Source organism: Tupaia chinensis, unplaced genomic scaffold (genome assembly GCF_000334495.1).
Source record: "Tupaia chinensis unplaced genomic scaffold, TupChi_1.0 Scaffold000453_1, whole genome shotgun sequence".
NCBI classification, from domain to species: Eukaryota; Metazoa; Chordata; class Mammalia; order Scandentia; family Tupaiidae; genus Tupaia; species Tupaia belangeri.
In genome coordinates, this window is record NW_006159960.1 from 1,091,684 (window position 1) to 1,116,084 (window position 24,401).

The 24,401-nt window shown below is 40.2% G+C and overlaps 1 protein-coding gene across 2 annotated transcripts in view; it reads left to right on the top strand.

Annotated features, from left to right (window-relative positions):
- The window catches only part of NEK7 (NIMA related kinase 7), a 96,150-nt gene that overhangs the window by 18,163 nt on the left and 53,586 nt on the right, over positions 1 to 24,401 (top strand). The window contains exons 3-5 of one of the 2 annotated variants that reach the window (XM_006155437.3): positions 1,519 to 1,659; positions 16,926 to 16,988; positions 19,310 to 19,420. In XM_006155437.3, the coding sequence (XP_006155499.1) occupies positions 1,519 to 1,659; positions 16,926 to 16,988; positions 19,310 to 19,420 (315 nt within the window). The remainder of the gene's footprint in view (positions 1 to 1,518; positions 1,660 to 16,925; positions 16,989 to 19,309; positions 19,421 to 24,401) is intronic. The other variant, XM_014590485.2, reaches the window with a different exon arrangement.

Sequence of the window (24,401 nt, forward strand, 5' to 3'; positions counted from 1 at the left end):
AACGGCTTGGAAGACGGTCCTCATCAATAATTCAGGGATCTCGTTGAGGCCGAGGCATGTTTAGTCAGAAAAAAGAAGATAGAGGAGATAGGATAGCTAATATAGACTATTTTGTTGTATTTGATGTAGGTCAAGATGTTAACAGGAGTGCCATGAGAAGCGAGAATGGCATATATGTTGGGTGTCTTGGTGTCTTAGAACCCCAGAAAATAGACAGTGCCTGGTGTAATGGCTGTTCAGTTAATATTTACTGCTGTAACCAAAGAAAATGAGTCCAAGAACAGACAGAAAAGAACTAGGGCAGTAGGTAAAATGGATAGGCTCAGTTTTGCTTATAAATAGAGACTACTACTGTGTCCCCACAAAACCCTATAATTATTTCTCTCATAGCACAGTGAGAGAAATAATTATGTCTCTGGGTAAGGTGTTTGAGAGTGGAACACATTTCTGATTTATCTCTGTTTCCTTAGTATCTAGCACTGTGCCTGGCAGATAGAGAGTACTAGAAGTGTTAGCAAAAAAGAGCGACAAGGCAGATAGTCGCACAGTGGTAAAACACGATGCCCTGCCAAGCCGGCCCCCGTGGGAGAGTTCTAGGTTCATATCTGGAGACCTCTTGTGTACCCAGAGACCTCCCCCATGCCCGGAGACCTTCTGCGTGCCCATGGTTGGGCTAATGGAGGAGGGGCGTCTATCTCCGCGTCCAGACACTGTTGAAGGTGCTGGCTCACTGTCTCTCTTACTCTTCGTGTCTTTCCTATTTAGGAAAGAAAGACATCAATAAAAACTTACCAAAAAAAGCAAAAAAAAAGCTAATTTCATGAATTAAAAATAAAAAAATATTGTTAAAAAAGGTAATGATGGGGTGGTAAACTTCCTGCCACTGGGAATGTTGTTTGCAGAAGTTAAGTAACTGTCAGAGTTGAGATGTGTTTCATGCTTTGGTGACAGGTTAGACTAAATGCCTACATATAAGGTCCATTTCAACTCCGAGAGTCTCTGAAAAGACCTATCAGAACTACCAGATTGGATGGGACAAGTTCGTATTTTGTAAACTAAAGACAAGTCCCAGAGCAATTCCATCTGAACTTTCAAAATCCTTCTGATGCCTATGTCATCTCTCTCGTCCTTCAACTTTTACAATATCCCATATCGTATTCATATTATATATTTACCGTTTGTTATCCCTCCCAAAGTAGAATGAAATTCTTTTAATGCAGTGACTTTTCTTTAGTTTGCCACTGTATCCTCAGTGCTTGGTATGAGTAGGTGTTTGAAAATATGAGGAAACTTCAAAAAATTTGTCGAAAAGTTGAATTAAAGTATGAGTTTATTTTAGTGCAAAAATGCATATTTTTTTCATAATGTACATATCCATGAACTTTTCAAGATTGCCCTTGTATTTGTTGAATGAATGGATGTTTGCAAGCATACCATAGGTACCATCCTCTGGTGAAAATGATCTATGATTGTGTGTATATTGTGTGGTTGAAAACTTTTCTGATGTTTTAATTACAGAAAGCCTTAAGACCGGATATGGGCTATAATACATTGGCCAACTTTCGGATAGAAAAGAAAATTGGTCGTGGACAATTTAGTGAAGTTTATAGAGCAGCCTGTCTCTTGAATGGAGTGGCAGTAGCTTTAAAAAAAGTGCAGGTAAGGTGATTTTAATTCTATAAATCAATGTAAAATTGTACTGTGTGAATAATAAAGAACAATGTGTCCCGAATGATTTGGGTTGTGAATGCTGGGAAAGATGAACATTGTATTTCTTAAAAGCTTGAATTGAATGTAGTACTGAGTGGAAATTAATTTGGTTTTAACATTACTTCTAGACTTTAAAAACTTAAGCTGGTATTCAGTAATGACTTGAAAGAGCTTAAAAAAGCTTCATAATTCTAGATTTGAAGAGAGATTTGTGTTAATACTATAATTCCTTTTTCTTTTTTTTTTCTAAATGGTACATGCACTTGTCAGAGAGAGAGAGAGAGACAGAGAGAGAAATGAGAAAGTACCCCTCAGGGGAATGGGCAGGTTGCAGTCCCTTCTCTATTTCTCCTTACTTTGGGGATTGTGGGACATGCGTGCACATGTGCCTGGTGTGGTTTTCAAGCCACTGGGTCTGGGATTCAAACCTCGGAGGTGGCCCTGTGGAATTCTGGTACCTTACCCACTTCGCCACAGGCCATTCCAGGTTAACACTATTCTTCTAACTGGACATCTACCTGGAAGCTGCACCCTCAGCTGAAGTCCTGCAGCTTTGTACACCGCGCAGGAAACCTGTCACGAAATGCACTGTCTGAACTTAAAAAACGGCAACCTAACTACACCGGCAGAAAACGGAAGGAAAAGGAAACGAACTTTATTTACTTGGGAATTAAAAACAAAACACCAAAAAGATAGATAAAATTAGAGGGTTGGCATCTGGCTTAACATCTCTGCATCGTATTTGTATGGTTCGGGAATCAGCTTTGTTCTCGAATCCAGACTCTTCTCTGGCATTCCCAAACTCACTTCTCTTGCCCAGCTCCTCTTCCCATGCCCCACCCTGCCCTGTGGTTCTGGTGCCCTGGACTTGCCACAGCCCTGAAAGTCTCACTTGCCCTAATGAGGCCCTCTGGCCGAGACAGGACTGTTTTTCTGCCTGAGTGTCTATGGCGTCTGCCAGTTTTATCCCCTTTTCAATCAAGTAGTTATTGTTCACATCTGTAAGCTTCCTGCGCTGCCAGGCAACCCTGGTATCTTTTCTCTGCCAATACCTGTGAAAACAAATTTCCTCCTTTTTTAAGCTCCTTTAAGTGGTCACGTGTACTTAGAACAGCTTTTACAGAGATGAACAATTTTCATTTACATTTAACAAATGTAATATTAAATAGGAAAGATTTTATATGCCATTTGTATTAGATATCAATTAGCAATAGTTTCTTATCCATGACCTAGTAAAAAATGAACTTTAACTATATATTTAATTTGGGTCTGCTATGCCCCTCAGATGTAACCATATCCTGAACCTAGTGTTTATCATTTGTTTGCCTTTTTAAATAGTTTTTCCTACCCCTGTACACATTTCTTTTTTTTTTGGAGAGATTGTCATTGTAGGGCGCGTGCGCTCGCCAGACAGACAGAGAGAGACATAGAGACAGAAAGCGAGAAATCACCCCCCAGGGGGGATGGTCACGCCGCAATCCCTTCTCCTCCATTCTCCTCTCGGGATCTTGGGCACGCATGCACACGTGCCCGGCGTGAGTTTTAAGCCACCGGGTCTGAGACACGAACCGCGGTCGACTACGTGGGAGTCCAGCGACATAGCCATTACGCTAACTGCTGGTTCCCCCCCTGTACACATTTCTAAAATAGAGTCTGTTTTTTACTTTTACAGTTTTTGGACATTATAAGAGAAATCCTGTTTTCTGTTTATTCATCATTTATATATATATATATATATATTTTTTTTTTTTTTTACGGACAATCTGCTTTTTTCACATAGCATCGTGTTTGAGCATGTAGCTGATGCTAGCTCACGCGGCTGCAGTCCACCCTGCCCACTGCTCTGTGGTCGTCAGTGGTCCAGTGGTCCTGACCTGCTGTCTAGGTCATTTACAGTTGCTGCTATTGCAGACGATGCTCTGTGCAGGGGATGCGCGTGTGTTCTGTAGGTTAATGCAAGTTGTTTTCCAGAGTTGCTCTGTTTTGCTTTTTCACCAGTAGGGTGGGAGAATTGAAATCTCCTCTCTGCTACTTAGAGCTTACAAAAATACAGTGTAGAATGAAAATATTAGTGTTCACTAAGCAGATAGACTTTTGGATTGATTATTCTCTCACAGAAGAACCCTCTGATTAATCTTAAAATACATTAATTTTCCACTATGTATCTGAGCACTGAGGGAAATAGAAAAGAAGCTAGTTGATTTTACTCCTGCCCTTTAGGGGAAAAGGATTCTCTCTGGACCAGTTGCAGCTTAAAGCCCATGGCGCGGGTTCCTGACTTACACGGGAGTTCACTGAACGGTGCTCTCAGGTTGGGCCATTGGAGGTGGTGGGTGGGAGCTGCAGCCAGGCTGTAAGTGAGGAGAGCCTGGAACCAGGCAGAGGACTCTGAGCAGTAAGCACATGAAGATTCTCTATGGGGTAGTAATAATAATCTTCAATGCCGATCATTTTTAGAATAAAATTACAAATTCAACATACAGAATGAACTGGAGAGGACCCAGCTGCCCATTTGCAGGAGGTGATCAAGGCTGGAGGATGGATGGATGGAGAGCTCCACTTAGAGGTCCCTCTTCCACCCTCTCACTGATTCCAAGCATGGAAGAGGAGCAGGGCTCAATTCTGCTTCTGATTATTATTTTTTTAATCTCAGGACCTTGGCATTAGAAATAGAATGTGGGGAGGGACAGAGGGAAGAAAGAAAGGAAAGGAGGAAGGGATGGAGGGAAGAAACGAAGCCCCATAGTTCTAGATTTGGTCTACACTGTCTCTACTTGCCTATATTTTTCTTCCCATGGAATTCATTTGCACCAGTGTATTTCCATTGGGTGCTCGGTGCCCCTTTGGAATGCCCCCGTTTTACACTGCCATAAACTGCAAATTGCTGTGGAGAGTTACAATGTCTCATTTTCGATGATGTCATTCTTCTCTGCTTTGTTAAGTGTCGAGAGTATGACATCTTCTTGTTTAAATAGCAGCTCTTTATAGATGAGAGAAATGATCTTGTAAAGATATTCTTAGCTTATTTAATTAGGGAGCAGTGTCTTAAATCTTCATGAGGAGAAAGACGTTTGCGTTTCAGACCTGTTATTGATTCTCTTGGTGTATCCCACTTGTACTGACCAAGAATGCCATGGTTCTCCCTTTTTAAAGTCATCTCTACAGGGCCAGCCCTGTAGCAACAGTGGTGAGGGAGACTGGATCCCAAATGGCCAACTGCAGTTTAAATTCTGGCCCTGGCAGCTTGAAAAGCAAGCTAGGTATGATTGTGTGTGTACCCAGGGTCCTGACAGAAGGGAAATGGAAAAAGCATTCCGGTGTGTCCACGCCTCAGTGAAGTGTTCTCTTTCTCTCTCTGTGTCTCTGGCAAGCAAAGCATACACACTCTCTGGCAGTGAAAAGAAAAAGTCATCTCAGCAGCTTACAATATAAATGTTTACAAACATTGTTACCCAGATAAATAACCAGATGATATTCCACTCTGATGGAACCTAACTCACTTTTGCAAAAAATTCCTAGAGTATTGAATTTCCTCATTCAACTTGTTATTTTAAGATTAAATTACTTGTCTCAAGAGCTGTATTCTGTTCTCAGCTCTGCTAAAATCCTTCTTGAATACATTGGTTGAGTTCATATGCTGAAATGTTGCTTTTATAATTAATTTGTCTGCTTACAGATGTTTTAAGGAGATACTTTAGAACTACCACCTAGATTTCTAAGTTTAGTTTTCAAGGATCTTCCTTACCTTTTCCCACACTATCTAGTTCGCTTATTCAGGGCCTTTAAAAATAGGATGTAATTTGGGACACTAGCTCTTCTCACAGCTAACAGGCAGACCTGTAGGGAGGTCAGCGCAGGAAAGGCGGGTGTCCTGACTGACTCATCTTTTTTGTTTTTCTTTTTTTGAGAGATTATTCCTATAGGGCACGTGCGCTTGCCAGAACGACAGAGAGAGACAGAGAGACAGAAAGCGAGAAATCACCCCCCAGGGCGGATGGCCACGCCACAATCCCTTCTCCTCCATTCTCCTCTCGGGATCTTGGGCACGCACGCACACGTGCCTGGCGTGAGTTTAAGCCATTGGGTCTGGGACTCGAACTGTGGTCGACTACATGGGAGTCCAGCGACATAGCCATTACGCTAACTGCTGGTCCCACTTTTTTAAAACCAGAAAGGAATCTGAAAGCCTACTGTCAGGGCAGAGGCTATCTCCGGGCCCATTTCAAAGGTTCTGCTGCTAGCAGGTAGACTAATAGGAGAGAAGGCATTCGCATCTGCTTTAGTGTGCTCATTTGTACACAGCCGTACAAAGCATGAGCCCAGAGAAGGGACCACGTGGCTGCGACTTGAATGCACTCGGCAGAGAAAAGAGGCCATGTGGGGTACGAGTAGTTTTAGAGTGAATAATTTTTTAGGGGGAAAGAATGGATCCAGTGTTCAGACAATGATGAGTAAACAATTCTCCTTGAGAGGCGAGTGGGCCTTGAAGATGGACAATAGCTTATGATGAAACCTGACCAGGTGTTCAATCTTTACGAGATTAGTAAATAAAACCTCAGAGAGAGGACCAAAGTAATTGTTTTCTCCTTCTTCTTCTTCTTTTTTTTAAATGTGATAGTTAATAAAATTCTTTAGTTATGACAGAGCATGGGTGAGCACAGGTGAGAGAGAGAGACCCTCCACAGGATGTGGTGACATCGTGTTCCCCTTCCTCCAGCCCTCCACCTCAGCAGACCCTGTGCACTCCTGCATGTGCCTGGTATGTTTCAGGCTGGCTGGGCTGGGGTTTTGAACCACGGTCACCATATGGAATCTGGCTTTTCTTGAGCATCAGAGTAAAGTCCTTTCCTGCACTTTGGGATAAAGAGAAGATCAAAGATGATTGACAGACAGGGACAGGGGAGAGGTCAGACAGACTGGTTGTGAGGCTGTTTCTCCAGTGCAAGCCTGTCAAAACGCTGGTCTTGGGGTATTGTTATCTGAGTCTCAACACTGTTGCATAGCAACATTTACCAGTCTTAGTGAAAATTTGCCCATATTCTATTCAGGTTCATTTGCAAAAAAAAAAAAAAGTGGAATGGTGCCTAGACAGATTATGTTTAGAAATTCTGTGCACCAGCTTGGCCTGCCTCTCTCCTTGCCTTCGTCGTCTGTGCCTGCTGACCGTTCGGTTTATCCCACTAGTGTTTACCGACCACCATGTGTGCACTGGTCAGTGCACAGGGCTTGGGGGGTACGAAGGGAAACCCAGTGGGACTCATGGGATTCCAGTGCGGGTACAACACAGACACCTCCGGAATCACGAGGCTGCCGCTGTAATTGGAGCAGCCCGGAGAACAGGTGTGGGAGGAGGTGGGAAAGTTCACAGGAGATACGAGCTGGGTCACAGAACTTTTATCTTGGAAGAATGTCAAAGAATTGTTTTGGTCTGGTACACACAGTCTCTATGTTATCACATTGATTAGAGCTGTATAAGTGAAATTGATTTTTTATTTTATTAACCCAGTGATGCAGCATTATAGATTATAGTACTAGGAATTTTGAGTCTCACTTTTTCTCAGTTCTTTCACCGTTGGTGCCCTTAATTTTTTTAATGGTAAATGAGGTATTTTAAGTCTTAATTAATTAATGATTAATGCTTAATTTCTCTTTACTTTTTTTTTTTCTAGAGAGATTTTTTCCGTAGGGGTAGGTGCACTCACTGGAGAGAGACAGAAAGTGAGAAATCACCCCCCTCCCCAGGGGGGCTGGCCACTTGAGTCTCTTCTCCTCCATTCTCCTTTTTGGATTTGAACATGCATATACATGTGCTCAGCATGTTTCAAGCCACCGGGTCCAGTCCTTGAACCATGGTTGGTCATTTGGGAATCCAGCACCTTAACCACTATGCCACCTGCTGGCCCCATCTCTTTGCTTACTCTTCTTTTTTTCTTTTTTTTTTTTGAGAGGTTTTTTTCTTTTTTTCCGCTATAGGGCGCATGCACTCGCCAGATAGACAGAGACAGAGAGACAGAAAGCGAGAAATCACCCCCCAGGGAGGATGGTCATGCCGCATTCCCTTCTCCTCCATTCTCCTCTCGGGACTTGGGCACGCACGCACACGCACCTGGCGTGAGTTTTAAGCCACCGGGTCCGGGACACGAACCGTGGTCGACTACGTGGGAGTCCAGCAACATAGCCATTATGCTAACTGCTGGTTCCCTCTTTGCTTACTCTTAAGTTATATGTTCAAATGACACTATTTTACAGAACAAAGCACATTGTCAGCCACTGAGCTTTTCTGGTGTTTTTTTTTTTCTTTTTTTTAAAGAATGAAAAGCAAATAAGTATACTTTATGTGTATTTACAAACCAAGTGATAATATGCTTTGCTTAAATTCACCTTTTTGATCTAGACTATCTCAAAGAAACTTCCTGAAAGGAAAAAGATCTTTTGATGTTTACTGCTTTACTTTTATTTACTTATGTTTGATTATTGTCTTAAAGCATTCGTCAAGAAAATAACTTCATTGTGGACAATGATGGCTTCTTCCATAATGCATAGAGTGATTTTAATGGGTTCATATCCACTATAGCTATTCATCATCTTCTTTTTCAGTACTCACTGTGTTCAAATCCATCCTGTGGTTTTTATGAATGTCTTCACTTAATTTCTGTAGACTTCTTTTCAAACTTCCAGTTGTTATTTGGATCAGCAAAAATTAGTATACATTCATAAGAATAATCAATAAATGGCATTATAAAAATTGGAGAACAATTTAGTAGATTGATGTTAGTTTTATTTGGCACATGAAAAAATCTGAGCATATAAGAAACAGATTTAGCCTTAATGACTGGCTAACACTTTGAGATCATAATAAATGCCTGAAATGGCATAGATAGATGGCTAATGTTGAAATGTTGGAACGATACAGTGGACGTCATGAAAATCATTTAGTCCTTCATTCTTTTTTCATGCTTCAGATTTTTTGTTTGTTTGTTTGTTTGTTTGTTTTTAGCATCTTCAGGTACCATGGGGCTGTTACTGAGATAATGCATATTTTGACTGTATGAGTTTAATGTTAACATTTTTGAATTACAATCTTTTCTAGTGGTCAGGCCCAGTGACTGAATATCATTAAAGTGAGTTTTTATTTATGCTGTTGAAAATGTTTATGATATTCACTTATACTTACTGAGGACCTCCTATTACATGTCAGACCCTGAACTCAACACTAGGGCCTTGGTCATTGAGTTCAACGTCCATGTGGGCAAGTCCGACAACAGATCTCAGAAGTGTAGCTAAAAAAGAAGTGACTGTGGTGTGGCAGAAGAGACAAACTAGATGGAGAAGAACTTTGTAGATTTGTTTAGCAAAGATTTCGCCGGGGATGTGGAATTAGCTGAGGTGGAGGATTAAATCGAGTCAGTTATTTGAACAGTAGGAACAAGAAGATTCCAGATTCCAGATAGGATGTCGGAGATAAAGGGTATAAGCAATGGGAAGGATTTAGAGTACACTGAGTGCAGGTTATTACGACACAGTGAATGGAGGGAGGGAGAAAGGTAGCATGGAGTTACAGAGCTAGATGGGAAGCAGATTTTTGAGGATTTTTTTTTTCTTTCTTTTTTGCTACAGGGTGCATGCACTTGTCAGAAAGACAGACAGAAACAGAGAGACAGAAAGCGAGAAATCACCCCCCAGGGAGGATGGCCACGCCGCAATCCCTTCTCCTCCATTCTCCTCTTGAGATCTTGGGCATGCACACACACGTGCCTGGCATGAGTTTAAGCCACCAGCCGAGAAGAACTTTGTAGATTTGTTTAGCAAAGATTTCGCCGGGGATGTGGAATTAGCTGAGGTGGAGGATTAAATCGAGTCAGTTATTTGAACAGTAGGAACAAGAAGATTCCAGATTCCAGATAGGATGTCGGAGATAAAGGGTATAAGCAATGGGAAGGATTTAGAGTACACTGAGTGCAGGTTATTACGACACAGTGAATGGAGGGAGGGAGAAAGGTAGCATGGAGTTACAGAGCTAGATGGGAAGCAGATTTTTGAGGATTTTTTTTTTCTTTCTTTTTTGCTACAGGGTGCATGCACTTGTCAGAAAGACAGACAGAAACAGAGAGACAGAAAGCGAGAAATCACCCCCCAGGGAGGATGGCCACGCCGCAATCCCTTCTCCTCCATTCTCCTCTTGAGATCTTGGGCATGCACACACACGTGCCTGGCATGAGTTTAAGCCCCCAGCCGCAGTTGACTACATGGGAGTTCAGCGACATAGCCATTATGCTAACTGCTGGTCCCTGAGGATTTTGTTTGTAAGCCATGGAAGGGGTTTATAAGTAGTTTACATTATATGTGACTGTAAGGGTATTGTACTTGTGTAGCCATTGAAGAAGTATAAGCAGGTGAGTGATAAAGTCTGCTACATTTTCTAGAGATTGCATAGCCACTGTGAAGAAGCAGATCTATCCTTTTCAGTACACAATACTAATTAAATAAGAATTACAAAATAGATAAAAAAAATTTGTGAACATAAAATCAGGAGAGTGTACAAGTAAAGTAATATAATAGCTTTCATGTGACAGGCAGATTTGAAGATATGACCTTTTTTCCACAAATCATTCTTCATTTGTTCTTTTTTTTTTTTTTTTTTTTTTTGAAGGGTTTTCGTATAGGGGACGTGGGCACGTGCACTCGCCAGACAGACAGAGAGAGACATAGAGACAGAAAGCAAGAAATCACCCCCCAGTGGGGATGGTCACGCCACAATCCCTTCTCCTCCATTCTCCTGTCTGGATCTTGAGCACGCACTCACACGTACTCAGCGTGAGTTTTAAACCACCAGGTCCGGGACGTGAACCGCAGTCGTCTACGTGGGAGTCCAGCGGCATAGCCATTACGCTAACTGCTGGTTCCCTTCATTTGTTCTTTAAATGAACCTTGCCTTGTCTCTGACAGTCCCTCTTTCTTCACAGCCCTCCCCATCGTAAGGTACTTCTCCTTTCTTGGCTTGGGGTACATTGAAATCATCTTTACTAGGACTGCTTTCCAGTCACTTTAGACAATATTCCACACCCACCCTCTTACTCCCTTTGACACCATTCATCAAGGTAAATAGTTTTCCTTACTTTTTTTTTCTTTTTTCTTTTTTTTAAATGCTTTCAATTCCTTACTCTCCTTTTCCTCTCTCCATTCCCTGGCACTGTGTAGAGTCTGTTTAGATCAGACCTTCTGGGTTCTCGACAAGCCTGACCCACAGCATTCTGCTAGCTATCTCAGACCACCACAATGGCTTCTCTCATGCTTCACCTGTTCCATCTCTGATGCTCACAATTCTGTCTCTGACATCAATTCCCATTTCTCTCCAATTCCCCATTTCTAGGTAAACTTGCTTTTTGACCCTATCATGACCACCAAGGTATTATTCCATATTCTTAGACCAGTGGTCCCCAGCGGGGCTACATAGCAGGAGTTGAGTGATGGTCTAGTGAGTGAAACTTCATCAGTATTTACAGCTGCACCCCACTACTCTTGTTACTCCCCAAGTTCCACCTCCTGCCAGAGCAGTGGTGACATTAGATTCTCATAGCAGTGGTAGTCTTGTTGTGAACCTACTCACTTGTGGCTTCTCATGGTGGCTTATATGTGTAACTTCAGCCCTGATTATGCTTTACTGAGCTTCCAGTTCTCACAGAATCTGAACCAAAGATGAATTCCACAGTAGTTTTTCTGAATTCTTACTTTGAGGAAACCTATTAAACAGCGTACTGAAGGACTAGAAGTTAGGCCGCTAAACACACTGAGGTGTTGAGTTACACACATGCCCTTGGAGACAATAGTTATGGAATCATTAGTGACACAAACAGGTAACTAGTTCCATACCATCATTTCCAGAGACTTAAAGACTCCATGAAGAAGAAGTTGAGTCCTGTCTTTTAGTTTCGAGTTCAGACGTGTTGCTGCTTTAGGATGAGAGGAGAAAGTTTGAGGAAACTCGATGACAGGACTCAATGTTGGCAGAGCAAACTTCCTGGTCCCAGTGTAGAACTAGTTTTGGATCCACTTTGCTTAAGTTTTAATCCCCTCCTCCAATCTCTTCACCTTTTACAGAGTCTTGGCTTTAGACAAGGGAAGGCTGGTGGTAGAGAGTAATCATTTGGAGGTTATTTTGTTCAGTGACTGAGATTTCTATATAGAGTGGCCGTAGCCCATCTGCTGTAGATTTTCTAACACCCTCACTCATCTTCTGTTTCTTCACATGGAAAAGCTAGACTCTGGAAAGGAGAGTCTTTGCCAATTAGCTAGGAAGGGAGCGAGAAATTTGTAGGCCAATAGCAAAAATACTGAGGAGGAAGAAGTTAAAACCTTCCCCTTCCTTCTCTCCTTCCCAACAGAAGTTGCGGAGAGTCTCTGCAGCCATTGGGTAGTTTGAATAGAGGTGTGAAAGCATCATTTTAGCACCAGAGTTAAGAGGCAAGAACAGGGGGCATAACAGAGGCAGATTTTGGGAAGAGATAAGGATAAGGTGGAAGACCTGTCACATGGGTTGCTGAGCTGCTCAGTTTAGGGACCAGTTGCTCATTTATTTAGGCTTTATAATAAACTGGTGAAGCTGAAGAGGTATTTGGTTAGGATTTCCATTTTTGTAAGGTTTATTTAAAATGAGTTATACCAGGTTTGTCAAACTCTCTTTGCAAATATTTTTAAGCATTTTCTTTGCTACATTTTTAAGTATTTTCTAACAATTTGGCATATGCCTTTTTAAGGATATTTCTCTAACGAACTCTTTTCCTTTTAAAGATATCTATTCTTAACCTTTTAGTTTTATTAGTTGTGAGTAATTGTGACAAAATTAGAAGATGACAGAAGAAAACTTTTAAAATGATTCATGGACTACCCAAAATTTATCAGCCTGTGCTTGTCTACCCACAGCAAATAACTTGTTTTTACCAAACACTTAAATAAGTTTAAAATCCCACAGAAATTTAAGTGGAGCTATAAATGATGTCTCCTGAAGATTCTCATATTTTGTATAAACTAGTTTTTATAAAAATCTAGATTTTTTTCCCCCCAAATATATTGCCTTTTCTAACTCATATAATCCTAAGACAGCTTTGACTCTGTGTCTGGGAATGACTTTATCTAAAAATTTAATATGTGTATTTGTCTTGACTTGTTGGCTAAGAGAAAAAGAAAGATAAGATACTTCTAAATTTCCAGTTAAATGTATTTGTAAATGTGTTTGGTTCAAAATTTCGTTTTGCCTTAAATATATCAACAATGCTTATTTTTCCTAGTGCTTGATTAATGATTTTGGATATTACTTAAAAGATTCCATTAAAAATAAAAGCTAATTAATTTGTAATTCTAAATTAGTTTCATTGTAAGTTCAACGAAAGATTTGTGATTTCTATGTAGCATGTTTCTATCTTGGTATTTTGCATTTAATTAGGCTTTCTAAAAAACTCTCAGATACATCTTACTCTCCTCTTTCCACTCTTTTTATTCTTTTTAATAATATTTTTTTCCACCACAGAGACATTGATTACTGGAGTTTAGAATCCATGTGTCTCCAAGTTTGAGATTTTTTAAAAAATTTATTTATTATCATAATCTTGTTTATATTACATTGAACCGCGTATAACTTTACGGTGTTTTACATTTCTTTTTCCAGAGGGGAGATTTTCTTCTTTTTAATCACTAGTACCAACGTTATCCTTTATCTGTCTCCTTAAAAAAATGTTCATTCATTATTTTTTCTTTTTTTTTTTTCCCACCAGGGGATTGCCACATCACAGTCCCTTTTCCTCCATTCCCCTCTTGGGATTTTGGGCACATACGCATACAGATGCTGGATCTAGGACTCGAACTGTGGAGTCAGCCATATGGTTCGAGCACCTTAACCACCATGCTACCTGCTAGCCCAAATGTTGTACTCTCTAGCATGTCTTTGGGCTATCTCAAGTTTCTTATAATCAGCAGAAGTTCCTGAGAATGGCATTAGCTTTCATGATTTGGCAAGAACCAGTCATTTCTATTGCCATTCTGATGGTTAAGTGCAAGTCACCAGTGTACTTTATAACTGTAACTAACATCAAGCTCAAACTTTTCTGTTTATGGTAGGGTTTGTTATTACTGTTTATAGTACTGGTTTTTTTTTTTTTCCAAGTTTAAGGGAGTGAATGGCTTTTCTGTGTGGCATTGCTAAATGCTTACTTACCCCTTTGAGTAAGGAACATTTAATTTTACTTTTTTAAGTAAAAATCTTTCTGGAGGGCATTACACTTTTCTGTTTGTGTACATCAAGAGTGAAGAGCCCTGCAAGCCATTCTCCGCCCCGCTGAGGTTCTCCCCTCACTTTGTACAAGCAGCACTTCCTGCGCTGGCTGCTCATTTTCTGTGCACCTAGCAATGTGCCAGTTTAAGGTTTGCAAGCTTGTTTTCTAATTTCTATCTGTGATAAAGTCCAGTAATAAGATGGCGTTCAGAGTGATCCTGTAAATGCTAGAAAGCATGGGCAGGAATAATTTAAGTTTACTTGGACCCAGAGTCAGGTTACTCATAGTAATCGTCTATTTGTAGAGTAATAGTGATGCTCTAGAAGAGACCTTTTATATGTAAGATTTTTCCCTTTCTGTAATACTGGGCTGTTGGAAAAGTCATGACTTTTATTTTAATGTTTTTCTATGTGAAAACGCATCATGACTTTAATGGCAACCCAAGAAGTAGTGTTATACTGTCTGTGCTTTAGTAGTGGTAGTTTATATTTTAAATTTTTATTCAATATCTTCATGTTAATTGTTTTTTAAGAGAGATTTTTTACTATAGGGTATGTGAGCTGGCCAGAGAGACAGAAAGGAAGAAATCTCTCCCCCGCTCCCCCCACTGGGGATGGCCTTGCCAAAATTCCCTTTCCTCCATTCTCCTCTAGGGATTTTGGGCACACATGCACATGTGCCCAGTGTTAGTTTTAAGCTTCCAAGTCCAGGACTTGAACCACGGTCAATTACATGGGAGTCCAGTGAAGTAACCATTATGCCATCAGCTACTTTCAAATATTTTTTAATTAAAGAAAATTACAGCCATATGCATCTTTGGGTATTAAGAATGATACTCAGCAGGCCAGCTGGTGGCATGCTGGTTAAGGTGGCTGGATCCCACATGGCTACCCAACTGCAGTTCAAGTGCTGGACATAGCAGCTTGAAAAATATACTGGGTGCGTGTGCGTGTGTGCTAAAAATCCTGAAAGGGGAAGGATGGAGGAAAAGAGATTGTGATGTGACCATCCTCCCCCGCTCTCTAGTGAGCACTTTTTAATAAATTAAATAAAAAAAGATATTCAGCACAAGTTTCTTTTTATAAACTATTTTACACTTATTGTATTTTTACTTAGGCACTAGGTATCAGATCTTTCTTTTTTTTTCTTTTTATAAACTATTTTACACTTATTGTATATTTACTTTGGCACTAGGTATCAGTTCTTTCTTTTTTTTAAAAAAAGAATTATTTTATTTAACTTTATTTATTATTATTATCATTATTATTTTCCAGTTTGATTAGAGAGACACAGAGAGAGAGAGAGGAAGTGAGAAAGCAAGCCACCAGGTCCGAGACTTGGCCATGTGGGAGTCCAGCGCCTTTTACCACTTGCCGGCCCCATAGGTATCAGTTATTTCTGACTGGCAGTATCCTTTAATTCTTTCTAGGTTCAGCACTAACATTGCCCCCTCCCTTAGGAGCTCTGTCCTTAGATTGGTGACACCACCTTTCAAACATACAAGGCTTCAACACTCATTAGTTGGTTGTGTACCTGTTGGATTTCACAGCTGCCCAGACTGGTGGAGAAAACACAGCCTGCAGCGTTAGAACAGCTTAACTTGAAGTCCTGCTTCTGTCACTTCCTGGTTTTATGACCAGAGGCATTTTATTTCTGCTCTGTTGTCCCCAGTCTTCATCTCTAAATTGGAGCCAGCACCGCGGGTCTTGTAAGATTGAGGTGAAGATTGAAGCAAGACGTGGAAAGTGCATACTATGAAAAAGCTACGCATTGGTTTCCAGTATTTTGCACCACAACGATTTCATTTTTAATTCAATTTTTCCATGCATGTTTTGAAGTCTGGTGTAGGTAAAGGCCAGCACTTTTTGTTGGTGTTCGATAAATTCTTCCTTCATTAAAATGACTCTAGTTCTACCCCTTATTTCACATGACACACTTTTTTCTGGAACCTGTTGACTGTCTGCATCAGGAAGACTTGATCAAGTTGATTACTAAATATAGTAAATTCAAAAAAATATTTTGACATTTCTAGGGTTTTAATCAGCTGATAGTATTGACCTTCTCTGATATTTGCTGCACTAAGATGTTACTCATTTGTTTATTGCTCGTTTTTCCATACACTTAAATCCTTGAAAGATTTCTTGTTTTCAGTGATACATGAAATAGCCTTCTGATTGTATTATTTACTTTTATGTTTTCACATTAGACCAGTATTTCTCAGCTTTCGTTATCATCCCCTGTGGGGAATTTTTTTTTCCTGATTATTTCCCCACCATAAAATGTTCATCCCACAGATGCAGTATATCTGTTTATGTACTATGTGGTATATGTGCTTTATACTTAAAAAGAGTAAACTTGTTTTACCCCGCTCCTCAAAGAATACATTTTCATTCCTTTGGAGTGACATCAGCCCTGTCAAGAATGCTTGCAGTAGACCTTTCAGACAGAATTTGATCGAACAAAGTAATGATTCGGAGCTTGAGTTCTAGTTGGATAACTCTGAGAATGAATTCTGGTTGCTCTGTTGAACGCTGTGGCCTTTTTTCAGTTTTTTAAGCTTCTATACTTCCATTCTTCATTATAAAATGGAAATACCAGTGTTGTTATTATTGTAAAGATTAAATGAGAATTAGACAGGGAAGTTCATGCAATGCATTTAGCATATATTCATTGTTCAATATATATTATTTTATGTTGTTAATGATCATCACTTTCATTCCATTCATTCAAACTTAAGATCTGAATGTCAGCTGTTCTCTTTTTCCATTTTTAATACTGGCTGCCTTTGGAGGGAGAAAAATAAGCTTTAGTGGTAACATGGGATTAAAATACCTGCTGATATAAAATTTCTCAGTGTAAATATAATTGTGAGTAGAGTAGTATAATGCATTTACATGGTAGCTCAAACTGTAGGTCATTTTATTAAATAATTCTTGTTTCTTTTTTTAGATATTTGACTTAATGGATGCCAAAGCACGTGCTGATTGCATCAAAGAAATAGATCTCCTTAAGGTAAATAATGAAATATTGACTATTTTGAACATAATCAAGCATGTTGATTAAAGTCATTTATTAAAATGTATTTTTAAGTAAAAATATTTTAAGATTTAACTTCTACCACACTGATTTCAAGTAATACTATGTAAGTTAGAATCTCAGTATGTTAAAAACTTGGTTGCCTTTTGGATTTATTGCAGGGTAATTTAATCAGAATTTGTTGGTAGGATTGGCTTCATCCCCCCACCCGCATTTCAACTAGAAGAAATAAAATGAGCTTAAAACAGTGAAGAAATTTTTTCTTGACTGTCGCAAGTAGACATATTCTAAAAGCTAAATAGTTAAAGTATATTGTATTATCTCAAGACATGTTAAATTGAGAATGTGGACAATCTTTTCTCCAGGTTTAGAAAGGGTAGGTGAGGAGGGGACCAGCAGATGGTGTAATGGTTGTATCACTGGACTCCCATGTGGTTCGAGTCCCAAACCTGACTGCTTAAAACTCTCGCTGGGTTTGTGTGCATGCATGTCTAAAATTCCAAGAAGAGAATGGAGGGGAAGGGATGGCAGCGTGGCCATCCCCCTCGGGGGGTTATTTCTTGCTTTCTGTCTCTGTCTCTCTGGTGAGTGCATATGCTCTCGAGCACTCTGGTGAGTCCAGATGCATTATAGCAAAAAAAAAAAAAAAAATCTCTCTCTTAAAAAAAATAAAAAGAGTATGTCAGGAGTCAGCCTTTTAGTTTTTATCCATGTAAGCAGATATGGTAAGGTTTTGTTTTTTTCTGCACTGTTTCTTTCCTAGTGAGCTTTTCGTGTGAGAAATGCTGGCTCGTGTTATATTCTTTGTTCTGTTAGCTAGATTAAGTGGGAAATAGGCGGTTTAAATATATGCAGATTTTTATTATGGAAATAACATCATCATAGAAATTATGGGAGGAAAACTGTAAGTAGAAAGAGTAGAAGAAAAGCACTCCTAATTCTTGAATAATTTTCTCGGGAAAACTTTGTCTTTGTTAACTTATTTAAAGATTGAAAAAGATGGGACCAGCAGTTAGCCTAATGGCTATGTCACTGAAGTCCCATGTAGTTGACCGTGGTTCGAGTCCCAGACTCGGTGGCTTAAACTCCCACGGGGTGCGTGTGCGTGCGTGCCCAAGATCCCGAGAGAAGGGACTGCAGCATGGCCATCCCCCCTGACGCGTGATTTCTCGCTTTCTGTCTCTCTGTCTCTCTCTGTCTTTCTGGCGTGCACACGTGCCCTATAGCAAAAACCTCTTAAAAAAAAGATTGAAAAAGATTATGTGGATAGACATATGTATACACACACACACACATTCATAAATTATTTACTTTTATTTATCATTATTATTATTCATTTGCTATAGAACGCATGTACTCACCAGAGAGAAAGAGAAAAGGAAAGTGAATAAGCAAGCCACCCAGTCCAGGAAGCAAACCATGATTGGTCATGTGAGAGTCCAGTCCCTTAACTGCCATGCCACCTACCAGCCCTCTGATGCATGTATTTTTACAAAATGAAACTTTTTTAGGTAGGGTCTGTTATAATCTGTTTTATATTACTTGATATAAAAGCAATACTTAGATATAATACAGTAGATACTAGTGGCAATGGTGGGTTTTTTTACTGGCTAGAGTTATCTAGGACCAATCCTCACTTCAAAGTAGTAGTAAAAAGACATAGTTTGTTTTCATTGAGTGTTCTTACATGAAAGTTCTCATTTTAAAGCATCGGTCTTTTTGTTTGTTTTTTTATTTTGCATTTTTGCTGTATGGCATGTGTGCTTGCTGGAGAGAGACAGAGAGACACAGAGAAAGGGAAAGTGAAAAACCACCATGCCCCCGGGGCACAGCCATGCTCCAGTCCTTTGTCTCCTCTTGGGATTTTGGGCATAGACACACACACGCTCAAACAGCAGTTTGAGAGTTCAGCACCTTAGTTACTAGGACACCTGTTCGTCCCATTAAATGATAGTTTTCAGCAATTACTGATTTAATTCCATTATTCCTTGTTGTATTTATTTATATACTTATTGGATATATTCAGTATAGTAGTACTTTGGAAAGTTTTAAGTGCATAATTTATTATTTCTGATAAGGAATATTAAAACAAAATTGATACCACTTTTGCTTTCAATAATTATAGGATTTGTTTCAAAATTCATTACGTGGTAGAAAAATATATGGTCACATTACAATTTCTATACTTTATAAATGAAATACAGTATCTGAATTTACTTGTAGGTGACTGAACTGTAAGGGGCTCCTGAGAATTTACAATAGGAAAACTTTTGTTGTTTTTTTTTTTTTTTCCTCAGCAACTCAACCATCCAAATGTAATTAAATATTATGCATCATTTATTGAAGACAATGAACTAAATATAGTTTTGGAATTAGCAGATGCTGGTGATCTATCCAGAATGATAAAGGTAAGTTTCCTTTTTTAGTTGTCTTTAAGTTTTATCTTTTTCTGATCGTGTTGTCTGGTAAACACATAGACATAGTAGGTAACCCAAACTGAAGACTCATGCAGAGTGCATCCCATGTGGTAGTGCGTAGAAAATGGTAGGAGGCAGGATGGTAAGACTCTGCAGCTGCTGTGCCTGGTGAAGCTCATTACTTCTTTGTCACATAAAAGCCTGCACTTAAATATCTGGACAGTCCCAAACTAACTAGGAAACAGACCACGTGACTTATCTTCTGTGAGCTAAAGTTTGTTTCCATTTTGTAGCTTTGATTTTTCTGAACAGACCATCGGTGATCCTGTGTCTCTGAGCACCTGGGAAAGGAAGGCCAAGAGTTTCTGGTCTGACCTATTTCTGGGGGAATCTATCAAAGAACAAAGTGGGCACTTCAGTCAGACCTTGGTTATCAGCCTCTGACTTGACCACATCAGAGTTGTTTAACCTTCCTTCTAAGGACATATAAATTGGGTTTAAGTAGAGCTGTGAGTGTTGGCAAGAAGCCCCCGACTAATAGTAGCTTGACTAGGACCCGCTTCATAGCCCTGGTGATTAAATTAGGTAGAGCATTGAACAGGGCCTCACAGTGCAGGGCTATATAAATGGTAGCTGCAGCTGCTGTCACTTGTCATTACTTCTCTGCCACATAAAAGTCTGGGGCCAATATGGTGGCCACGATCTCAGGGACCCAGCCTATTTCCACTCATCAAGTCACCCCAGGTTTGGAGGAACAAAGAGTACTCGCTGGCTGGGTCTGCAGCACTTTCCCAAGTGCTTCCTGCCACATGCTTGCACCACCTCCCCTTGGCCAGAAAGCAGTCCCATGAGCACGTCTAGCTGCAAAAAAGCCTGGAATAGCCAGTCTTCACTCAGCTGGCTGTGTGCGCAGCTAAGTCTCCCTTCCTAAGGAAAACGAGTAGAACATGTGGAACCAAGACCAACTAAGTGAGAAGAGCGATGGCTGTTTATTCTGAGATCAGCCACTGTCACTTGATTTTTGTCAGAGACTTATCGGCAGGCAGAGGAGAGAGAGCGTCATAGGGGAAAACAGAACCTTCAGTTACGGCCTGACCAGAGGCTGTTGGCGTGGAGAAGCTGTAGGCGGGCTCTTAGAAGCAGAGCATCCTATGGGATTGGTTACAGGTGCATTTTTGTATTTTCTCTTGTTGATCATATTTGGAAGCAGGGAGAAACTTAGGGAAGCTGTCAGTTATTAATGAAGACTTGGCCTTTTGGGGTTGATTGTTACAGAAGTTATTGTGTAGCTTCCTAGATTGTAACTGGGGATAGCAATCTCGTGTCTTGAAATCTGTCTCCCTGCATTGTTGATTGTGGATATAGGGTTGGTGTCATGGGCAGGTTGCTGCAGGTTTTAGGTCAGAGTTGAAGTTTGGGTGCCCAGGTGGTGGCCCAGAGGTCAAATGCAGTGGTGTGCAGTCCCACACAGGAAGGTCCCCATTCAAGCTCAGAGACCTTCCTGAGTATGCCAGGCATACTCTTGCTCGCAATCTGGGGCTGGCTTAAGGTTGGGGTGAATTGTGGCATCAAGACTCTATCGGGGGTAGTCTTTGTCTGTCTTTTTCCTTCTCTATCTTTCTCACTTATGGAAGAGATAAACTTTAAAAAGTTTCTTCATTTGTTGTTTTTGTGTTTCTTCTGCGAGTAAGAGAGACAGCCTCCCCAACACAGTCTTGATATCCCGTCCATCTCAGCCTCGACCAGACCCAAGTCGGGCATGTGCACACCCGGGGATTCTCAGGGAGGTCCTAGAGGTGAGCCTGGAACCTTCTCCTCTGGGTCAGTTTCACCGTGTCCTGTTTTATCATTGTACCATGACCCAGCCCCCCACAATTCTGTTTTCATCTATTGCTGGATATTGTCAGTTTGTACATGAGTCTGAAAATACTAGCGTGTAGCTAGTAATCTCTGCCACATCAAGGTATCATAAGGGGTTTTAAAGTACAACATTAGACGTTTTGTAAACAGTATTTCATCTTCACAAAGATTCTAAGAGGTGACCTTGACACTTAGAGGAGATAAGTATCCAGTCCTAGTAAATACTAGAACTGCGTGTTTTTGAAATTAATTTGTCTGATGGGAAAATCCATGTGTTTTTCCTTCATGGCCCTTCAAGATTTTGCTATCCTAGAACTCTGTTGAAAATCAGATAAAAATCCTTTTTCTTCTCCCCAGAGAAATGTTGATGTATACACAATCTCTATTTCATTGACAAATAATTCACAAGCTTTCCAGTTAAGAGTTCATGGATTCTCTGGTTCTAAGGGATTCTAAGCAGGAGTGTCATTCAGGTTCAGCCCCTTAAATGCTCATTTCGCTTAACTTCTCTGGGTCTTAGCTTTCTCTTCTGTAAGATGGAGATAGTTTATGGAAGTGCTTTTCTAAATTATAAAAACATACGTGAAAGAAAGATAATATTTGTATTATCATAGAATGCTATCTGGCTGACTCCGTTTAAAGTCCCATAGAATGAATCATTTCTAATCTGATTTCCCGGTGTAGGGACTTCCCATCACTAGCTCAAACAGCCAACCACCAACAAAACCAGTTTGTGTAAATTAAAGGACAACAAAAAATCATAGTCATAATTTTAAAAGAAATGTAAATATATCATCTGTAGGATGAGACATCTGAAAGTAAACGTGGTTCTTGTGAGAGAGTACAATTAATATAAAAGTTTTTGCCTCAACTTTTAGGTATGAAAGCTATTAATTATAGAGTAGAAAGAAAAAGACGGCAGGTGCTTACCAATCAGCAAGGTAAATCAGAACAACAGAATTCATGTGGTAATGAGTAGTAACTTCCTGATATAGACTTGATAACTACACCTCTGGGATACCCGTGAGGTTCCAGCTAAATTTGAAGGCGTCTGTCATATTAAGGACAGTTTACAGGGAGACAGATTTTTTGAATAAAGGATATCAGCTAATTCCAGAAACTTAGATGTTTATATAGCAACTTAATGTACTTCGGTAGAATACTCAAGTGGTGCTTCCTTGGAGAATTAGTGATAGCATTCTTCCTCTCCAGTAGGTTTTCTTGTATAAATTTTTAATGATCCGGTCCTTTATTGTAGATATGTTGCAGTCTTTGCCAGTATCAAGATACCAGACATTCTGGGTCAAGTTTCCAAGGTCCTTTTGGAGCTCTCATGAGATTGTACTGAAAATCATACTGTCGGACCATAGAGGACAATGTCGACATAAGAGCCATGACAGAAAATCTGCCCACATTTTGACATGAGAGTGTCTTCCTAACTTGCTTACATTTCTACGTATCTTTACAGTATGATTTTTTTAAAGTTTATTTTTCCTGTGAGACAGAGGAAGAGAGAGAGACAGGTAGCCCCCCCAAAGAGTCTTTATATCACGATGCACACGCAGCCTCAGCTAATCTAGATCATGGACTCACACATATGTGTCTAGCCCTGGGACGCGAACCTTCCAATTTCTGCTCTGGGTCCAGCATTGCAGGGCACTGTGCTCCTGCTGCACCTCCTGCGGCGCTGCCTGCTGGCCCCAGAATGACAAAGTGAATAGCTTCATAACTTGAGGGAACCTGACCAGTGAGAGCTCTCCTGGTTCTATCACAAATAGAATTAATCTTATTATGGGTTGATGCATTTTAATTGGTGCATTTGACTTAAGTTTTGTATTTATTTTATTTTTTAAACATAAAATAAAAGGGTTGGACCCATGGTACAGTGGTTAACTGCACACACTGAGAGCTGGATCTCACATGGCTGCCTGCTGTTTGCATTCTGGCCCCAGAGGCTTAAACAACATGTCAGGTGCATGTGTGAGTGTGTGAGCCCACCATCCTAACAGATGGAGAGATGGAGGAAACGGTATTGTGGCACGACCATGCCCCATTGGGCAGTGCTTTCTCTCTCTCTGGTGAGACACACACACACACACAATGAAAGGCTCCATTGTCTTGCCTTAGTTTTCTCAAGTGAGAAGGGGCCTTCCCTATCCTCCCTCATCCCCATGTTCTAGAGGTAACCACTAACTTCCTAACTTTATTTTGTACCTTTCTGTGCACACACACACACACACACATATAATAAATGTATGCTATATATGTAAATATAGGTATTATTTTTTGGGCAAATCATGATTTATTTAATTATCATTTTATTAATAAACAATTGGATTGTATTCAGCTTTTATTCTTACAGAGGAAGCTCAAGTACAAAGCCTCAAATACATCAATATAACTAGCTATGCATACTCCATTATTTACATGTGGCATAGGTCCATGTAAATAATATTGCTGATTGATAGATATGCACATTTTAGATCATGATAGATACTATCAAATATCCTCTAAAATAGTGATACAATTTTTTTGGGAAAAATTAGCTTTGTATTTCTTTCATCTACTTACTTGACATCTGCTATAAAATAGGTGTATGGAACTCATCATCCAGTGAGACAAACGCGTTTAACCAACACTCGCAGAAAGCTGTGTAGTTAGTTGCACTTGTAACACGTTCAACAAAGGAGTGTGGGTTACAGTGAGTGACAGGACAACTGGGACTACGTGGGAACTTGCGTCGGCACTGGGAGGATTTAGATCAGGGGTGCTATATGACCTCCATTCAGTTACTCGATGACAGTTTCCACGTTCATAAAAGCAGGTTCATGATGCCTGTCACACAGTGTAGTTATGAGGGTGGAGTACTGCGTTTCCATGTGTGCACACGCACTCATTTTTAGACATGTGTATAGATACATGAGTCTTCCCGTCTTTGCCTATCTGAATAGCTGATAGGTACCCAGATTTTTCTCTCCCTTTTAAACCTCTGATCAATGAATGCCCTTCCCCTTCCTTTCTTGCATTGTACAAAATCTCCCTTTCCTTATTCTTCACGGGTGACATCATACCTCCAATTTCACAGGGTAAATAGAAGTCATCGGGCAGGAAT